The sequence below is a fragment of the Macrobrachium nipponense genome, chromosome 15 (genome assembly GCF_015104395.2).
Source record: "Macrobrachium nipponense isolate FS-2020 chromosome 15, ASM1510439v2, whole genome shotgun sequence".
NCBI classification, from domain to species: domain Eukaryota; kingdom Metazoa; phylum Arthropoda; class Malacostraca; order Decapoda; family Palaemonidae; genus Macrobrachium; species Macrobrachium nipponense.
In genome coordinates this window covers 35,096,042-35,116,063 of record NC_087208.1, presented here as the reverse complement: position 1 = coordinate 35,116,063, position 20,022 = coordinate 35,096,042, and the positions used below count along the sequence as shown (strand labels likewise).

Genomic DNA, 20,022 nt, shown 5'->3' with positions numbered 1-20,022 from the left:
AGACCTCAGGCTTGTAGCTATGAAAAATACAAATTGTCATAGAAAAATTTTCATTTCTGTGCACAGAATATGGGTTATTCATTCAGGCCCAGTTTTTATTGTTTTCTACAATATAAAATAATTCTATTTCATATAAAAATAGCAAGTATAATGAAACTGGCAAATATAATGAAACTTGTATTTTCTGTATAAAAATGCAGAGGAAAGCAGTTTTAAGTGATTAAATACCCACTCCACAGGCTGGACAGTTTTGATGTACTGTACATAACTTCTATATTGGAGATTAACTTAGGGGTTGTGAGTTTGTCTGTCACCTTCTATATTGGAGATTAACTTAGGGGTTGTGAGTTTGTGTCTGTCAGTTTCTATCATACAAATGCTATGGTTTATTTGCTAAGAGTTTGTCTTTGTCACAGACCTATATCAGTCTCAAAGTGTTCAGTCTTAGGCTACAATTTGGGTAATTAAGTACTTACTATGGAAATAATTTTCAATTAGTTCTTTATACTTTCATCATTTATATGAAGGTTCCCACTTCCAAGTCACAGTGATCTCACAGCCTCATTTCTGAACTACATGGAAAGTGAGAGGCAGTTGATACGTGACTGAGGCTGCAGGTGGTGCATGAACTGTTCTGTTACTTATTTCTTCAATCTCATTGACAAGTAGTTTAACCAAACTATTGCAAAACAGAATAATTCGATTTGGGAATCTGTCAGGTTATCACTGATCATGGCTCTGGTTGTTCTTAATAATACAAGCAAGTTTACTTTTGTATTTTAACTTGTGACTAGGTCAAGTTTGGCTATTTTTTTTAGCTGCATGGCTTTTGTCACAGTAAGTGAAATCACATGCAATTTGCCTTCTACCAACTCATTTACATGCCATGTTTGAAGCATGCGTTGATTAAAAAAAAAGATTGTTTTAAGTTGAACTGTACAAATTTATTGACTGCAAGTAGTGCACAAGATCAGTTTTACATTTCCTTGAAAATATCCCTTACATTTTGGAAGTAGTTAATCAGTTTGAACTACAATACACTGTAAAGTTAACAGATTGTAACAGCAAGCACTGAAAAACAAAGATGCCTAACCTTAATACTGTCAGATATTCATAGGTCCAAAAACTGGCAAAGATGGGCAAGAAAAACTGCAATTTCAAAATATCAATTTATTTGTGCAATTTCACGAAAAATAAATTACAAAAAATATCAAAATAACTTCTATTGGTTTTTGTTTCATGGACGGATATAAGTGGACGGACTAGTTTAAACACACATTACACAATGTCATCAATGAGTAAGTGGGAAAGCTTATTCAGTAAGTACGCATGGAAATAATACCACCAATTCTTAAATCAGAGAGGTATTATACAGTTGAACTCTTGATACTTTTAGCTTTGAAAAATAGACTCTTTCTGTATTCAACACTTCCATGACTTTAGCAGAACAAAGAACATAGTATTGTAAGCAACAAATAAATCAACTGCTTGCATCCAATGTGTGCAATACAGGAAACAAGGAAAACATTTTATTGATGAATGAACGTTAATATTAGAACACTTCTTGTTCTTCTTATGTAAAAAAAAACACATAACTGATATAACTAATCAGTCAGTTTTGAAATCGACAGGACAACTGGCTGGAAATTATCTTAACTGAAATGAGACCTGTTCCTTCACAAGAGCCATTTTTATTTTTTTTTTTTTTGTAGTTGAAGTGATAAGTGTGAACATGAAAATATAAAAACTAAAACTATTTTCCCTTTAACCAATAGTGAAATTTAAATTCAGGTTATGATAAAACTTTACAGACTACACTAAATTAAGATTTAAGACAGTACCTGAAAGACTATTACACTCAAGCTAGTTTTTTCTCAATGAAAAAAAAATCCTTTCATAAGCTTGTGTTTGAACCTTTTTTAAATGAAGGTTCAACTAATCAGCAGCAATTTACTGGATTCTCTCTTAAAATGTCTTTTCCATAATTATAGTTTCACCTAAACTGCAGGCTATATTCTTAAATGTGCATATGATTCTGCATGCAAGCAAAGAAGCCATCTGGTTGATTGTCTACGATAATTTGCCAAGAGATTTACTTTCAAAAGCTCCAGTAATAATAGCAAACTAACTGTATGTTTACTGTATGACAAGTATTTGTCTCTAAAGAATGACATTTGAAAACTCTTGACAAATGTATGGAGTATGGAGGAAGAGTTCTAAAGAACTTTCCAAGATTTCTCTAAGTATGGAGGAAGAGTTCTAAAGAACTTTCCAAGATTTCTCTAAGTATGGAGGAAGAGTTCTAAAGAACTTTCCAAGATTTCTCTACAATTTGCTTTCACTAGAAATGCTGCATAGGTCTTTCATGAAGCCAGATTTCCTTGAATGCCCTTTATAATTTAAGCAACCTGTTTTAAGCCGGTATCAATAATAACAACGCAAAATGCCTCCAATCTGATGAACCAAGGGAAAAAGTTTCATTAATCAAATTTACTGTACTTTCAATTCTTGAGAAATGCCGAAATAAAAGTAATGTGCTTAAAATACTACGTACATACCTCACTGAAGAGCTGCTTTAGCTTATATCTTGAGAACAAATAAGTTTAGAAACTACATTCTGCACTTGAATACCTACTTCAATATGGGTTTTATACATAATACGGTACAGCATATAGGATGAACAATGCATGAGATCAAATAATAGTTTTTAAAAGATAAATATTTTGCAATTTGTTAGTACTGTATTTTAAATAACTAGTACTATAATATTTACTTCACTTAAATGCATACAACTTAAAAAAAATAACATTCACTGATAATGACTAGTATGGATATAAATCCACTTCTTAAAATGGTAAAATTAAACCTTCATCATAAATACAAAATGGTAAAATTAACATTCATCATAAATACAATCGCAACAAAATCAGGTACAGCATATAATGACAGGACTTGGGCTAAAATAATATATTAACAAGCATTAATAAAATAGTGAAGTGTTACTAGAAAGTTTTTTAAGCTGTCTTCCACAAGCAGCTTCTTTGAAACTGTCGTTTTGGTCCTAATAAAACATACTTTTTATCAGTTGTGAAAACAATTGAAATAATTAAAATTAAATTGAAGCAACACACAATTCAAGATCATCATTTTATACCTAAAAATTCATATAAATTTCAAAATCTGACATGCAATGCATCAAGTTTGCATAAAAATTTATTTAATGATGTTACATATCACATTAAACAAGCAAGAGGAAAAACTGCATTTATAACCAATACAGAAAGTTATGTTGCTACAAGGTACAATATTGGGCAACAAGCATAAAATTTATTACATGAATTCAAAGGCTTGATTGCTTTCTATGATATGTATATGACTTGCCTATATATACGTAATACAAAAAGCCTGTCACAAATGTAAGAACTTGTATTTCCTTTCATAGCATTTCAATATAAAGATAATATACATTAGCAGCAAGAGGCTTTATGCACTGTTAATAAAGCAGAAATTTCAGCCAACCCTTCTTGGATACTATAAGCATTTATAGATGACTTCAACACTGCAGTTAAAGTCTGCTGCAGTTCCACTGAAAAGTATCCAAGTATGTACTATACTTCACAGCCTATCCATAAGGATACTGTATGACCACAATTAGCACACATCAATGCTGCTTATGATTAGTGCTTCATTTGTAAAATAAAAAATTACCAACATACTTTTGTTACATCAAAATCTTGATCTTTAATAAATTCAAGATTAGGATGACATTAATTTGATGAAAAACATAAGTTATGAAAAGAATAACACCAGTAGCAAACGTGCAACACACTCAATTTGTTAAAATTATTAAGCAAAATTACAAACTTTGACAGTTAAAACAACTGAATTCAGATAATAAAAATACTGGATCTAAGACCTCAACATCTAAACTTTTAAACTTTGGTGTCAATTCAGGTAAAAAGTATTAGACCCACAAAAGATCCCAAAGATACAAAATTGTTTCATCGATATCACATCAAGTGTAGAACAGCTGGCTACCATAAGCAAAACAGTAGTTAGCCAACATGCGAGTCCTCCTAACCCTGTGAAACACTCACTATTTGATTCTCAAATAGCAAGCACACGTAACTCCAAGGGAAAAGGCTAATTTCTTCAGTATTAAATTATAATTTATCATCTGGGAAGGGGACAAACCAAGTAACACATTACTTACAAAAAGGCAAATAAGATCAATTTTCCCACCAAACCTGATTTAATGTACAGTATTTGGAGACCCAGTGCAACCATAAATACTGTCTGTAAAAAAGAACATATCTAATGAATAATTCAGAATGTACTGCAGATATCTGAATGGTGAAGAAATAATGCTGACGCTTTGTTCAATACACATTTTCATTTGGCTGAAGTTCAAAACTTTGATGAAGGAAGTCGAGCACGAAGGTTAATATTATCACTTCTGCAAACTATGCAAAATAAGAATTAAGACTACTTGATCACAGGACATTCTAACGTCTGTTATTATTACCAACATTTTCTTTAATCTGGTTGGTGAGCCATTCAACTCCTTCATGTAATCCTTCACCTGTAATAGCATTTGAAGCAGTGATATGCCATGGCTTGTCTGTAATTCGTTCTAAACCTAAAGCTGCAGATACCTTCACACTGCTGACAGCATCACGTACATCCATCTTGTTAGCAAAGAATAGGATAGGCAGCCGACGATGACGCATCTATAATCAGAAAAAGGAAAGTACATACGTGGTTTTACCTGAATACTACATCTTTAAATCCAAAAAACAATTTACTGACTAAAACTTTTATGTTTTTGTCACAAGTTCTAGCAATAAAGTGATGAAAGCAGAAACCCTTTACAAAGAATGGAAATTGAATAAGATAATCATCTAAATGTAAACACTATTTTATAATGAACACAGTGATAAAGAGCCTTACTCAGAAACAAATGGATCCAGTAAAAGTAACTTAAAAAAAAAAAAAGGTCCCACTGACCATGCCTGAGACCCAACTGAAATGAAGTGGTGCTAAGGAGATGTTTATTGAATTTTTCAACTGGATAAAATAAAGGCCAGTAAGGCAACTTACATAACATTTTATTTTGCTCAAAAGTGTCTCTGAGCACTAACGTAAACACAAGGCTACTGAGAATGTTATACTAAACGCATACATTATTTTTGTATAACTAAAAGCAGTGGTCTATTATACTTACTGGAAGACATTAAAAGCTTCATCAACAATTTTATAAAATAAAAAGTGAATTTCATAAATTAATCTTACCTCTGGATGTTGCAGTAACATATCCAATTCATCTTTTGCAACAACAAGGCGAAGTTTATCACTTGAATCGACTACAAATATTACACCTTCACAATCATGATAATAATGCTCCCAAAGACTACGATAACGACCTTGTCCAGACATGTCAAATGCAGTAAAACCAACATTTTTGGCTGAAATTGAATGCAAACCATTTTATTAATTAACGCTCAATGTAAGTGGAATTCTCAATTTATATTCTACATGGAAATACATTAAAATGTAATGTATATCTACTCCTTCAAGTGCACTTTACTTCTCTGCCTATTGAAAAAAAAAACAACAAATACATTATAATTATTCCGTAACATACATTATAATTATTCTGTACCAAAAATAGATGATCAGTGTTTGACCACTCTTCACCCGATCTACGCATGCATTGCCAGATATTACAAGATTCCTTGCTTTCATCTGCTTTTTAACCGGATCTAGCTAGGCGCTAGAAATTATCCTATTGTTAAGACCGAGGGTTTGTTCGCGTATGAACAACATAAATATTAAATAGAAATAGATAATATTCAATATAAGATCAATTAGCAAACATGGTAAAGGTAAGCTGACAAGAGAAAATCAGTCCCATTAGCATATACTTTACGTTAAATAATTTTTCTTTTACAACTCACAACTTGGAAGATGAAAAGCTGGTATGGGTCACATGGATATATTCTGATACCCATCAAAATATATCTTTACATGAACAATATGTATTTCTGATACCCATCAAAATATATCTTTACATGAACAATATGTATTTTTGATATCTCTACATGAACAATATGTATGTCAAAAACAAATTTTCCATCAATCAAAAGATCATCACCATTGATTGGTCTTGTCCCTCTATCACCCACACCACAATCCTGAAAGCTCTTAAAATATCATGTGCCTAATCCATCATGTGCAATTTGAGTGGGCTACTTGACCATGGTACTACGTATGTAGTCTGTTGGGCATGTAACTAGTTGCTACTGAAACTCTTCAAAAAAAACAATCCTATAAATGGATAATCCCAGATAAAGCTCCATGTGGTGGTACTCCTGATGTTAATTTCATATTTCATTAGTAATGTATTTCATAATGTCTGCAACACCATTGCCAGCTTTCTGGAAATTAAAGATTGTAATACTGTAATGATTACCAACTGATCACGCTTGAAAAGACAGTCACGTAATTTTTATAGCAGATCCAGTTCCATAGTGAGCTTCCTTCCATTAAGCCCTACAAAGAAAAGAGACTAAGCCATCCCTACAGAGAAGTAACAATGCTTTCTGCTCAAGTCCTGTAATACACTCTTGTACTAAACTGCTTACTGTATCTTGTTACTGAAATAAGGCTAGACCATAATACAGAAAAGCTGCAATTAAAACTACAGCAGCTTTACAGAGGAAAATTGACCAACTCCAAAACAGACATTAGTATGGGACCAACAAAATTTAGTTGACCACTACAAACTGGTAGAAGAAAAACTCAACCAGTTACCTTTCCTGAAAACAACACTAATTTGAACTAAGACATTATGTCTAACCAGCCATGATACATTCATCTTCCCTGTTTTTGGACAAATACAATCCTGAACAACTTTAAATAAAGACATTCCAGTAACCTGTCAGCCAAGGGTACTGTTATTGGATTCCACCTGGAAATCAATAACATACGACAGTCTGCTTCCTCTTCTCCTCTTAATGCATCTTTGTGAATTCCTCACACACTTGACACGAACTTTTGCAAGTGATTCTCTTTCCTGCAAAAACTGAAAACTTTTTGGAGAAGTCAAATCAAACATCATGATTAAAAAATGACAACTGATGTAATTATCCACTTCTGTGCAGTACATTCTTGTAATCAATCACTGTCAGCAACAAGTGCTTACTTCCAGGGAAGATTTGGATAGTATAATGTGAAATTAAATACCAATTGGTCAATTGCAACAATGAGTAAACATTAGTCCTCATTCATAACAACTTTTTTTTATTTCAAATATTTTTCTCTAATAGAAATTTAATAATAAGAACAGGAAACAGGATTCTTACAAATGAATTCAGTAGTTAATTAAACAAATATTTTTACAATAGTATATGGCAAAATGCCATATATTGTAATTCTTCGGTTGTTAAAAATCCCAGACACCTCATTCTACTGTAATAGACAAAAAGATCAGTTGACACTGGTGGTTAAAGCATGTGGAAAAGGTTCCCCAGGTTCCCAACAGTTTGAGTCATTTCCACTTTTCATTTGATTTCATTCTTTACTTTTTAATTACCACACCATTTTTTTCTCCCCCTCTGCAATATTAATACATTAACAAACTTTTAAGTGAATTAAGGAAGCTTTCTCTGTACTGTAAAGTACTTTTACTACTTTTTTCACCAATGCAGGTTTTTACCATCTTTGTGGGTCTTCACTGCCTGCTTATGTATGCTCAGGTTCCAACACTGCCTTTCAATTACCAAGGGTCTGGGTCTGTGGGAATTTCCAGCAAAGGTTTCCCAATTTGGTTTCTTTTTTTATTTCCAGCTTCATTCCTATTACTCCTGCAGCCAATGACCTTATGCCTTCTGTCTCCAAACTTTTCTGCTAACATTCTTTGAGGTGCCTTGCACTTACTGAGGCACATTGGTACCTACTATCAACAACACCCTTGCCTGGCTGCCATCAGCTTTGTTCCTACTTTTGGCTTCCAGTTTGCCACACATAAACTAAATGAGTTTGCAGCAGTGCACTTCCTGAGCATCTGCTTCCAACAACTATTAACCTGCACTGACCATCTGTCCATGAAGATCAAATGCCTGTATACTGTAGTATGTTTTGCCTGTGCAGTATGCATTTGCTAACAGTCTTGAGGTTGACAGTATTTTTTACCAGTGCTATGAAATGCTATGCCACTTTTGCGTACCTAAAGATGCTGTACTGAGGCAAGATTTTTCTCATAAATCTTAAGTTGTAGTAAGACGAACTTGCGGTTGAGAGGATCGTCCTATCCTTAGCTGTTTTAACTTGCTTTCTACAAGCAATAAAGTTTTCAAGGTCAGCCTCCAGCAGTTTGGTATCTCTCGGCCATACTATACATTCCTCAGTTACCTGACATGGTTCCAGTCCAACTCTTGACCCATTGATATTTGTAAGGCTTTGGATTGTTCATCTCTCTTTCTAAGGAGTCCCTTAGGTCTCTTCAGGTCCTGTCACCATGTCATCAAGAGTGGCCCACCCCATGTATTACTTCTTGGAATATGTAAAATAATGGGTTGAGTGGTAACAGAAAAAAAAATTGTTTAAACCAATTACATAAAACAAAGTGCCACCTCCCTAAGTTGCAGCTCTTTTGGAGCTGAATAACACTACACAAAAGGCACTCCCTTTAACCACAAGGAACCTGAAGGGTTTTGTCCTCATGCACTAATATGTTAGGGGTAGCTGATAATTTTTCATCTGCAGTGAAATAAGGCCTGTACGTATCTGTGAATTTTGTGCAATGTATGAATCAGGCTATATAATGGGTTTCTATTGAATTTTTTTTTTTTTTTTAAAGTCATACATTTACGTATTCTATACACTAACTACAAAATATTTTATACGTAGGTACGTCCTATTAGTTTTAACATTTTGTCACCAAAATGAAAAAAGGCTGAAATAAGCAAACTGTAATTATAATGATAGCCACAGAAGCATGGATAGACTAAAAGTAAACAAAACTGCACAACCAATAACAAAAATATGAGGAACTATACTCTGTTATGGATTAAATCACCAACTAGAACTGTCATATTCTTTCACTACGAAAGCTATAAACTTCAATTCAACTGCACATTACTTGAGAAACTCAAGAAAAACTTGGTTGAATTCAAAGAACTAACATGACTACACCATTCTTATTTACAATACGAAACTAGAAAATAAGAAAATGAAATCATCTTTGTTTCACGCATACAAACCTCTTACTTTTACTTATATACCTAAACTTCTGGTTGTGGCAGAAAAAGCCTGTACTGAACACAGTACCTTGATACGACAAGCATAACTGTAGTGGGAGACCTAAAAATTCTCTCGTACAACAAATCAAATTAATTGCAGGAATATGTTGGTCTCTGCTCGTGTACGTGATGTATAACATGAAAATACCAAAAATGCAGCCAAAGCCACAACTACTATGGTTAGACTTAATGTACCCATTCCTATACAGTGATTGTTGAACCCATAATCCATAAAAAGAGACTATGAAATACTAATGCATTTGATATATACACAAATTAAAACAGGTCACACTCATTACTGGGTTGTGACTTTTTCAAGTCAAAAAGCACTTCCCTTCAAGCACTTGCTGAAATATTACAGCTGCTGAGAACTGAAGAGGCATTGTAAAATATTGGCAGTTCTCCCAAAATTGGTCCATTGGGTAAGTTAATCAAATCTCAACTGAACTATCCTTAGATCTAAAACCTGAGTCTTGGCTAACTCTACTGAATGAATGCTTTCCCTTGAAGCCAAGAGTGCTGGTGCATTCCACGACACCAACACCACCGTTAAAACTATTCAAGCACTACCTACTCTGAGGACTGAGAATGAAAGCTTAAAATACCAACCTATACTCAAAAGTATGTAAACAAAGCTTGTCACGAAAAAACAGATTTACACATACAATTAATTAATTATTACAGCTCAGCCACAATAGTAGATGCACAAAATAAAAGAGCAATCACACATATTTGAGACAAATCTCTACAATGAAGGGTTCATAATAAAAGTACAAACCTCACTCACACCTTGACTCGTATCAAGTCTAGAGAAATATCTCGTCACAGTCCATAATGTTGATAAATATGTATTGCAAAATAATGTGTCTAATGCTGTAGAAGAAGTTACCCGCCACTTCAAAACACTAGGGTACACCAACACACAAACTCAACTAACCATAAATTATATTACTAATGCAAAAAGGAAAAAAAAAATGTTTTAAATGATAAAGTTGATACTGTACTCTAGCAGAACCTAGTACGTATATCAATTTAACTTTAGGCTCTTCAACAATGAAAGTAGTGTAAGGCAGCTTAAAGGCACTAGATAAACAATTCCCCAGTAACAGAGTCTATTAATATTAGTTACGACATTCTCCTAAGCAACATTGGTCTCACGTGTCATCTGACTACCACTAAGCTCACTTTAGCAGCAATTTCATAAACAACTGCTTAGCCACTACCATCCCTTTAGGTATAAAGCAAAACAAGAAATTTGCAATTCGTATGAATAAACAAAAGTATACCATAGCAACAAAAGTTGTTTACCATCTCCTGAGAATGCATTAAGAAAAAAATATGTTTTGATTCAAGTATTTTTTGTAAACACTTCCTTTTTTACATGTACCATTACCTCATAATTCATTTCAACGTTTTTAATATTCCACATATAATCAACTATAAAGGAAAGGATACTATACAACATGATGTTTACCCTCTCCTGAGTAAGCAAAAGGAAAGACAAATCTGGAGTCAGATGGAAAATATATAAAAAATTAAAATGAATTACAAAACCTATCATGATTCTGGGGCAAAATATAAAAACTGTAAGTTAGACATGGTTTCAAGGATATAATTACTATCTGGCTGTCATTAATTACTGCACTTCTACAAGTTTCTTCAGTTTTAGTTCATGCAAACATGAACATGGCAAACAATAGATTAAATTCACAAAATGATCCCGATGTTCACAACAAACATTATTATTAAGATAGTTTAATTAGACCACAGAGCTGACATTCACTTCATGTAAGCCCAGATTTTTCAGTATATGTAGTAAATTAGCAATCTAAAATTAACGAAGTGGGGTGACATTGCAGTAAATGTCTTTACAGTTCAATGAGCAGTTTCCACTGGGAAATAATGGAGAATTTTCCCCTTGGATAACACATAACAATAAGGAATATTCAATCTGTCTATAAACAAAGTATGACAAGCAAGCTAACTGAAGGATATTTCTTTTTCAATGATGTAGGATAGACCATGAGTGTGTATTTCATGGACAAAAATCCTTCTGAACTTATGATTTGTTCAATTCTAAATTTGTATAGTATACAAGCTTATGGCCCTGTTATTAAAAAAATTAAAGTACCTCATAGAGTATTCAAATGATTACATTATTATTATTCACAGCATGAATCCTATTCATATAGATCAAGCCTACAGAGGCCATTGACCTGAATGATAAATATTCGGCAGCTTCAAGTGCCCTCTACTACTATCATCCAAATTTTAAAATTCTTTAGTACATGATTAGAATTATTCAAGAATGATCAAAGGCAATATAATTATTTCAAATGTATGTATGACAACCACTAAAAAAAAATTTAGATTTTCAATTATCGACATCAGTTAAATCCAACAGCATGTAAGCACATTTTCAGCTATACGTACTAGTTGTAAGAAACAGACACTAGGTACAACATAGGGTTGGTATGGTTAAAAGTGAAACATTACAGCTAAAATAAAGCACAACATCAACACTGCCATGTTACTGTCATGATTATAAAGTAATTTAACCCAACTCATGAACTGCATTTCTTGCTGGGCTAATTGGAAAGATTTCTTATCAAGTGAAGAGTAAAACCTGAAGCAGTACTGTTTTTCTTATCAAATAAAGAATGAAAACTGTTAAAGAAGTTGGCAGCTAGGCAGGGAAGGATCAAAGGTTATGAGGCAGAAGGAAATGTAGCCGACGGGCTGAAGAGAAAAAGATAGGCAAGTTGACAATATACCTCTATAGAAGTGGTGTCTCTTCATTATACCCTGGTTGCACCAAGCATAATGACAACACTGGCTTCTGATGTGAGCCCTTAAAGCGAAGCCCTATGGAAAATATGCTCTCTTTTCTAGGTACATTTAGTGCTTTGAAAGAACAAAATTCAATGTTCTAACCAAAGTCAGTAAGATGTCAGTCAATTTGGGGATCAAGAACACCACACCATTAACATTCCCGCCAAGGATCTGTCTTTACAATGAAAATACTTGTCAAAAAAGTGTCAGTTAATGAAAGAGACACCTCTAATTAACAGCAGGCTCTCAAAAGGATCCAAAAGTAGACTGGGTAAACCAAAATTTTACTCCCATTTTGTAAATGGAAAATTAATTTTAAAAAGACTATTTATTACATTAGAATCACCAAATTTGAAACCCAGTAATCTGAATACTGTTATGACCAGCCCCAGCACTATGATATTATGTAGTCATCTTCCTTTACTTTTAAAGACCAGCTCAACTTGAGTCAAAACTGTTGAAACATCATCATTTTAATCAATGACAATGATTTCCTTGTCTTTCATGAAACAGACTGATGGTAGGGACAACCACAAGTTAATAACTATATATGATAAGTAATAGGGTTGACCATGAGTTAATCACTATATGATAAGTAATGTTTGTGAATGTAAGGAAGCCCGGTTCTGAAGATCAGCAAGAGAATTAATCATTACTGGCGAGTCACCAGAAGACTTTTCTTCCAGATGGTACCTACCTACCTACAGCTATTTAATAGTAGTATGTATTGATTTGACACGTTCTTCACTATTACATGATCTGCTTACCTACACCATCATTTTAGGCATGTGCCAAATAATTGGGAATGTATATGCACTAGTTCATTGAGAAGCCAGTGAAAATGGACTTGGTTGGTGTTCCTCCTACCATATATGTGCAGGAACAATTGAAATTTCACCATAAACTAAATTCTCTCCATGCACTAGTTTGTTAAGAAGCCAGTGAAAATGGACTTGGTTTGGTTTCCTATCATAATTAGGTGCCAATAGGTAAAACAAATATATCTGTAACATTTCACTTAAAAACTAGCTTAAATTAATGAGAATACTCTAGCATCACAACTGACCAAGAGTTGACAAATGCTATATGTATTAGTCTATGTATATGACAGCCACTGTTTTCAATTCGCTTAATTTCGGCAAAATATTTTTACTAAAATCTAAATTTTAACATGATCATTTGATCAACACTGGCAATATAGTAGAAACCTCAGTTTTAATTTACCTAGGCAGCCATCACAGGCTAGAAACAAATCCAGTTTGGAAACAACAATCCAAAAATTTGTACTACTTATGTTTTCTCTGAATATTTTACTATTCTTTTTTTATTATTTAAATTTTCCATTACCTAACAGGTCATGAATGTATACGTAGTGGCAACATCTCTCATGAAAATACATGAAGGCTACTTGGTTGCAAGATTACGAGTCCATTGTGTCATCAAATTCATTAAAAAAAACCGACTACAGAAAAATGGTAAGTTACTATACCTTTAAACTTTTCAACATTGAAGCCAACAGTAGGGACAATTTCTGCAGTCTTCTGGTCTTCTGTTTTGAAGTGGTTCAACATGGTAGACTTTCCCGAGTTGTCCAGGCCTATGACTAAAACACTAGCTTCTCTTTTCTTCAAGCCAAGGAAAAATGCTAATTTATCAAACATTCCCATGGTCAAAATTACAAGTCAATCCTTCACAACTGAATATCAATATATTTAAGTAATTTCACACTTCTTAATAGTTTTTTAATACAGTAAATAATTATATAAGTTTAGTTCTTGGAGCACTTCATTTTTCTTTCTCCAGCTGAAAACCTGTTAGGATGGAAAGTAGAATCTGAAATAAGAAACACGTATATGTCATAATTAAATACAATTACCTTCACTTGTTTTGCTTTTCTTGTGTCTGTGTAAGTTCCCACACCATCAAATCTTTAAAGGAGATGAATTGCTAATTTTAAGTAGTGCAATGATTACTCCTACGTAAGTCTCCTTCAGGACACAGGTGGAAACTTGGACCACTTTTGTGTTGTCTGCACTACCTGTATTAGAACACAAGGGCCAGGGAAAAGTAAGGATTATTGCAGATACATTGACTTTCTATCTGTTCTTTGATAGTGGAACAGTACCCTTTTCAATACAATGTGACATTGCACTTACACATGGCACAAATGTTCATAATCTTCCTTTAGGTTGGATAGGAATGGCACTCTCTAGAAAGTTAAATGGTTGTCTGAGACATATGTCTGGACTTGATATGGGAAAGCTAAAGGCAGAATGATACTTTTATGAATAAAAATTTTCAAAATATATTCCTGCAGTACAGAAAATAGATGATTCATACAGAAGAATTAAAGGCTTAATAACAGACACATTGCTAACACTGTACTCAGGACAACATACATGGGTAAAGAGCAAGGGTACAAAATTCTGAACTTGAATCGAAGGTTGAAGACTTAAGATTTAAATTTGACAAACTAAGAAACAAGTGCTGTTGACTACTTTTGACCCAAAGATGAAAAGTCTGTAGGGAACACAACACAAATATGTAGAGGTTTCCTGAAACTTTCTTCTGAATTTAAAAAAATTTCTTCTGAGTTTATAGTGAATTCAGGCATCAGATAGTCTAGTACAAAAAAATGGAGGTGAAAGGTAGTTCAAACTTAATCCAAGACATGGGGAGTAAATCAGCAGGCATAAAATACATGACAGAAGTTGCCACCTTCGACCAAAAGGACTTAGATTTGTGAGTTTAATCTAGCAATAGTAACAAGTTCTTAGCTATTCAGAGACTGAAGTGTCTGGGATTTATACAAATGCATGAAAGGTTAAGTAAAAAAGCAATAAAAGAATTAGAATTCGGTTCACTCTTCTCCACTTTCATAACAGCCATGTCAGGCCTACTGTAAATAGGCCAGCCTGTATAAGTTTTCCACTGATTCCCTGGTGATTTGGTCTACTTTGACTAAGCATACTATTTCACTGCTACTGTTCACTGACTTAGACTTATGTTTTCAAAATATTATTTTACTTTAATCCACAACTAAATATTGAAGGTTTTATTTAGGCCTTAATATACTCGATACAAAAACCATATATGTCAAAAATGCATCCCAAATGTACATAGTGAAAATCTCTTGTTTTTGTAACATTAATTCCCATGGAGCTGGGTTGTAAAAAGTAAAAAAAAAAAAAAACTAACTTTCCCACTAAGATTGCCATAGTTATGGACTTGGAAAAATACCCAAATAGATTTACCAGTTACCCCAACAATAGGCCAAGAAATTAAGAAATTAATCTTCTGTACTAGGGTAAATGACCAGGCGGTGACATAGTGGCCACCTCTAACGGAACGCGACCACCTTCCCGAAAAAGCACTTGAATTCACTGCCATGAACATCGGTCAAGAGTTCTGGTCCATCACGGGCAGCACACCGAGACCTCTACACTCCTCTCAAAGTACTAAATGTTTTCTCCTAAATTACGAAATAATGGCATAATTCAAGAGCTTTTTCAGTTAGTGGCTGCGTTCCGAAAGATGTGGCCGCTTTGTCGCCGCACGGTCATCTACCCTATTACTGAAATTCTAGCAGGCTTATTGGTCATAGGTATAGTATACTACTATGTTATATAGTTTGGTAATCTTACAGTTTTAGGGTCCAAATTCACTGATTTACATAAAGTAAGATCAGTGCACAGATTTATCTAAAAATTATTGAATCATAAAAAAAATGAAAAAATGAGCAGTTTATCTGCTTACAGAAGCAGGCTAAAGAAACAAAGGGAATAGCTAATAAATGGGGAACATAGGTAGCTAAATAAAAAAAAAATATATCTACTATTGGAGATTACCTAAGGACCCATAGAAATTTGAGAAAATCATAAATCTCTGCTTCTGTAAGCAGATAGGTAGGCTAATCAGATAATCTGCTCATTTTTTTGTATTTATCAAATACCAGAAGTAGGAAATTGCAATTTCTCGCTAAATATCTGCTGTGTTGCTCTATTACATAAATTAACCTAACTTTTTTTTTTTCTAGGATAACCATTTTTTTGCTTTTTACAAACTCAGCTTCTGTGAGCAGATAGTATACCTACTAGTACTACAGGTAGCTAAACTGCAATTTTTTATTTTATTTTATTTTTTAGCAAACTGTAGCCTATACCTAGGTATGTAGTAGTATAATAGGTAGGTAGCCCTATAGGCTAGCTAGGTACTTCTGTTTGCAGGTCTGTCGAAAGAAGAAACTGAAAATAAGAAAGAAAACTTAAAACAAACACACACAAGGGATCTGTGAATTTGGAACCCTAAACTGCATGATTACCCACAAGGTCTCTGTACAGAAGCTTTGCATACCAAGCTTAGGTAACTAACCTCATCCTAAGCTTAGCCATGCTCTATTTAATCGATGATTTATTAGTCTCCTATTGCCTATCACTTGATGTATTGCTTATCTAAGCGATATTTCACTATGAAGCTACTCTGCTCGACAAAAATTAAATAAGTTTATCACTTATTACGCGTTAACTCACCGGAAAATAACTGCTAAATGGAACAGGATACTTCCAGAATGACGAAATTTCTTGTAAATAAACATTGGGGCTGTGACGTCACATAGAATCCCTCGCGATATTGCAAATAAATGTGCAACTCGGCTTACTTGGGGATCTTCCTTGAATAGTTAAAATACACAATTTTGTTTTAACTTTGTTTATTGAGTAACATATACATACCAGTACGAGCACGTGTCTATGAGTGAATCGGCTCGTCCAAAGATACTTTAATTTATTAATAAGATACGAGATTAACTTATAACTTGCTCGTAAGAAGTTACACCACTTTATGACAGGTGGTATTTGTTACATTTTGTTACTGTACGACGAGAATATACTACAAAATACATATGCTTTGGACATTTTTGCTAACGAAAGAGAAAGTGAAAGTGCCCAGTCCTGTGTAAGTTCATCCTGCTTATATATATATTATATCTATATATATATATATAATATATTAATATATATATATATTATATATATATTATATATATATATATATATAGATAGATAGATAGATAGATAGATAGATAGATATACGTATATTCCCCTTATGGGACGGAGGTTAATCACAGGGCAAGTGGTTATGAGTGCCCTTGCCTTACCCAGCCCAAGTTCGGAGGAAACAAAAATAAGAAAAAGGAAAAGGGTTGAGACAACCCCAAAAGAGTGAGGGAGGGAAGGTTGAAAGAGCTAGAAAATAAGGATGAATTGTATATATACTATTCATTTCTCTAAATAATAAAAGGAAATTTTGTCTACGAGGATTGGCGTCAGGGTTAAACAATAATAAATCTGAAGATTTGAATATGAACTGCTTCATGCAAGTGGTGCTGGACTAGTGATTACCTGAATATAGGCCTAGCACCAAGAAACTGCCATAAGAAATATTCGATACGGGTCTCTTAACATCAAATACTGCTGACATTATAACCATTGCAAGTCATCTTACTACTGCTAAATAAGGTCTGACAGGACGCAAGAATCACATATTCTCTCTCTCTCTCTCTCTCTCCTCTCTCTCTCTCTCTCTCTCTCTCTCTCTCTCTCTCTCATCTCTCTCTCTCTCCTCTCTCTCTCTCTCTGTGTGTGTGTGTGTGTGTTTGTTTGTCCCATCGACGATTTCGTACAGTTATTATTAAGATAGGATCGCCATGCAGGATTAAAATTTATAAATATCCTAAAGCAAATTCCGTTGAATCCATTCGGTTGAGTTTTTGTGTCGACTTTTTTTTATACAACTTTTTTGCGCGTTCAAGATCAACCAGCACGTAAGAAAGTAGTCTACATGTACCTGCGGCCATAAAAAAAAAAAAAAGCATTTGTCATCCATTCCACGTTTCATATAGTTTCTTCATTCTAGGACTTTACTGAACATTACAGAGAATGTTAAGCTGTAAATGCTCCGGTATCTTCATACTGCTTGTTTATGAAATCGGAGAAAATACTAGACCTAGCAGTCTATCGTAGGGCTGGCATACTGTTTATAACTATCATTTAATTTTTCTTCTTTTTTGCATAGCCAAAGAATATATTTTTTACCTCAACATTTTGCTCAGATGGTTTAGTTTTATCACAGGACCTGGGATAGACCAGTCCCCCCCACCCCACCACCCCCACCTCTCTCTCTCAGTCCTGTTCTAAGACAGAACTACTTGGGTAACATTATGGGCAAAGAGAAAGCATACATGATGTGACTAATAGTCCAACGAGCGATGAACTTTGCTATCAATGAGCTTTGCACACCATAAGCTATATTCTCCACTTTTACATTCGATATGGATTCGCTTCGGTTCCGTCATTACGTCGCCGTCCTTTGCTTGCTTTATCGATAGTACCAAGGTCTAGAGAGTATTCTCTAGACCTTGGATAAAGTACCTTATGCATATGCCGCCTTCGCTGTCTCAACCTTGTAGACCTTCACAGTCTCACAGATGCGGCCGTTCAATAAAAAAAAAAAATTATATTCTTTATCCTGCTGTACATTTCCTGAGTCATCTGACCTGCTTTTTATGCTCGCAAACAGGCATTATGAATAATGATTTTACTTTTACTGTTAACGTTAATACTTCTGGAAACTAGTATTTTATATAATGAACCAATATCACAGAAAATAAATATGAAGTTTTATTGAAGTTAATACTGAGGTTTCCCGCGTCTGCTTCAAAATTTGTAACATTCATCAACGATTTTGATGATTCAACGGAGGGCCTGAGGCTAATCAGAAGGAAAAGATCGATGATATGTAACCCAAATTAAACACAAATTTATATATTTTATTTTGTCAGAAAAATCATCCAAAAAGCAAAAACCCATCGTAATTTTTCTCTCACGGAAAGTTACTTTCTTATGAGAAACTGATATGACGACGATTTCAGTCTGTACATGGTTTGACATTTTTAGAATTGTGAAATTTGCTGGCGTTGGTTACAAGAAACTCATAAATGAAGCTTGTTCGTCTTATAAACTCACACTTTTAATAGGGATAATGCATTCAGACTATCTTGATAGCTTAAAAATATAATAACAACTTACGGAAAATGGACAATGGCTTAGAAATCTAAAAGTCAACTCGGCCCTGTAATAAGATTCACCAACGAGTGTCGCAGTTGTCACAGATAAGCATTTGTTGATGCCAGCTTGCTGGCTAATGCATCCGTTTTCGCAATTACTTAATGAAGAATGATAGCCACTATCTGTTTACTATCTCAGACAAGTTGGCCTTCTGTCAGTAAATCCCACAACTTCCATAGAGAAAGTCTTCTGTGGCAATTATTGCGTAAGCCTATTTCTACCACACTACTGTGGACGGCTAACTGATATATGTGTACTTGAGAATACATAGATGTATGAGCAAGCACTAGATAGTTATTTTTGTGGTAATGAAATATGAAAATAGGGCATAGAAAACTGGGGACCTCTGCCTCTCTGATAAACCTTCATCTATCTATCTGCCGAAGCGTAGATACAGTTTCAGTTGCCTGTTTAGAATTTGCCGAGAATGGAGACGGCATTTACGACTAGAATCCGTTGGTTTTGTTTTAGATGAATATTTGTTTTCTATTCTCTAATGGAAAAACTTGCCAGCAACCTTTGTCTGCAACTTCTAGTCTCCAAAGCCACATGCGTTGATGCTTGTATCGTTAATAGAAACCCCACCCTCTGAGTCTAGAATTAGTGGGACGAATCCCTTGCCGAACTGTCCAGTTGGCGAATAGAAAAACTATCCTACCGGCCATTGGCCCTACCCCGATGCTCCAGTAGTATTTAGAGCTGTGTAAGTTTGTATGAGATCATCAACTCTGCATCGCGAGCATAAAATACATTATCGAGTCAAT

At 34.2% G+C, this 20,022-nt stretch overlaps 2 protein-coding genes across 6 annotated transcripts in view; one reads left to right on the top strand and one right to left on the bottom strand.

The window, feature by feature from the left end:
* Nucleotides 1–20,022, top strand: part of LOC135227083 (E3 ubiquitin-protein ligase MARCHF6-like) — a 131,848-nt gene that overhangs the window by 5,037 nt on the left and 106,789 nt on the right. The window contains 1 exon segment of the mRNA XM_064266921.1: nucleotides 13,489–13,609. Coding sequence (XP_064122991.1) covers nucleotides 13,489–13,609 — 121 coding nt within the window.
* On the bottom strand, nucleotides 1,156–19,323 carry LOC135227085 (ADP-ribosylation factor-like protein 6). 5 transcript variants are annotated; one of them, XM_064266928.1, is made up of 4 exons: nucleotides 19,220–19,323; nucleotides 13,624–13,945; nucleotides 5,293–5,465; nucleotides 1,156–4,730 (listed from the first exon to the last, which is right to left on the bottom strand). In XM_064266928.1, the coding sequence occupies exons 2-4, from the start codon at nucleotides 13,799–13,801 to the stop codon at nucleotides 4,506–4,508; spliced, it is 576 nt and encodes a 191-aa protein (XP_064122998.1). In that variant the 5' UTR covers nucleotides 13,802–13,945; nucleotides 19,220–19,323; the 3' UTR covers nucleotides 1,156–4,505. The 5 variants fall into 5 exon arrangements, with proteins under 5 accessions (XP_064122998.1, XP_064122997.1, XP_064122995.1 ...); XM_064266927.1 differs by having other exon boundaries at nucleotides 13,624–13,967; nucleotides 19,220–19,302; XM_064266925.1 differs by lacking the exon at nucleotides 19,220–19,323 and adding an exon at nucleotides 16,664–16,814.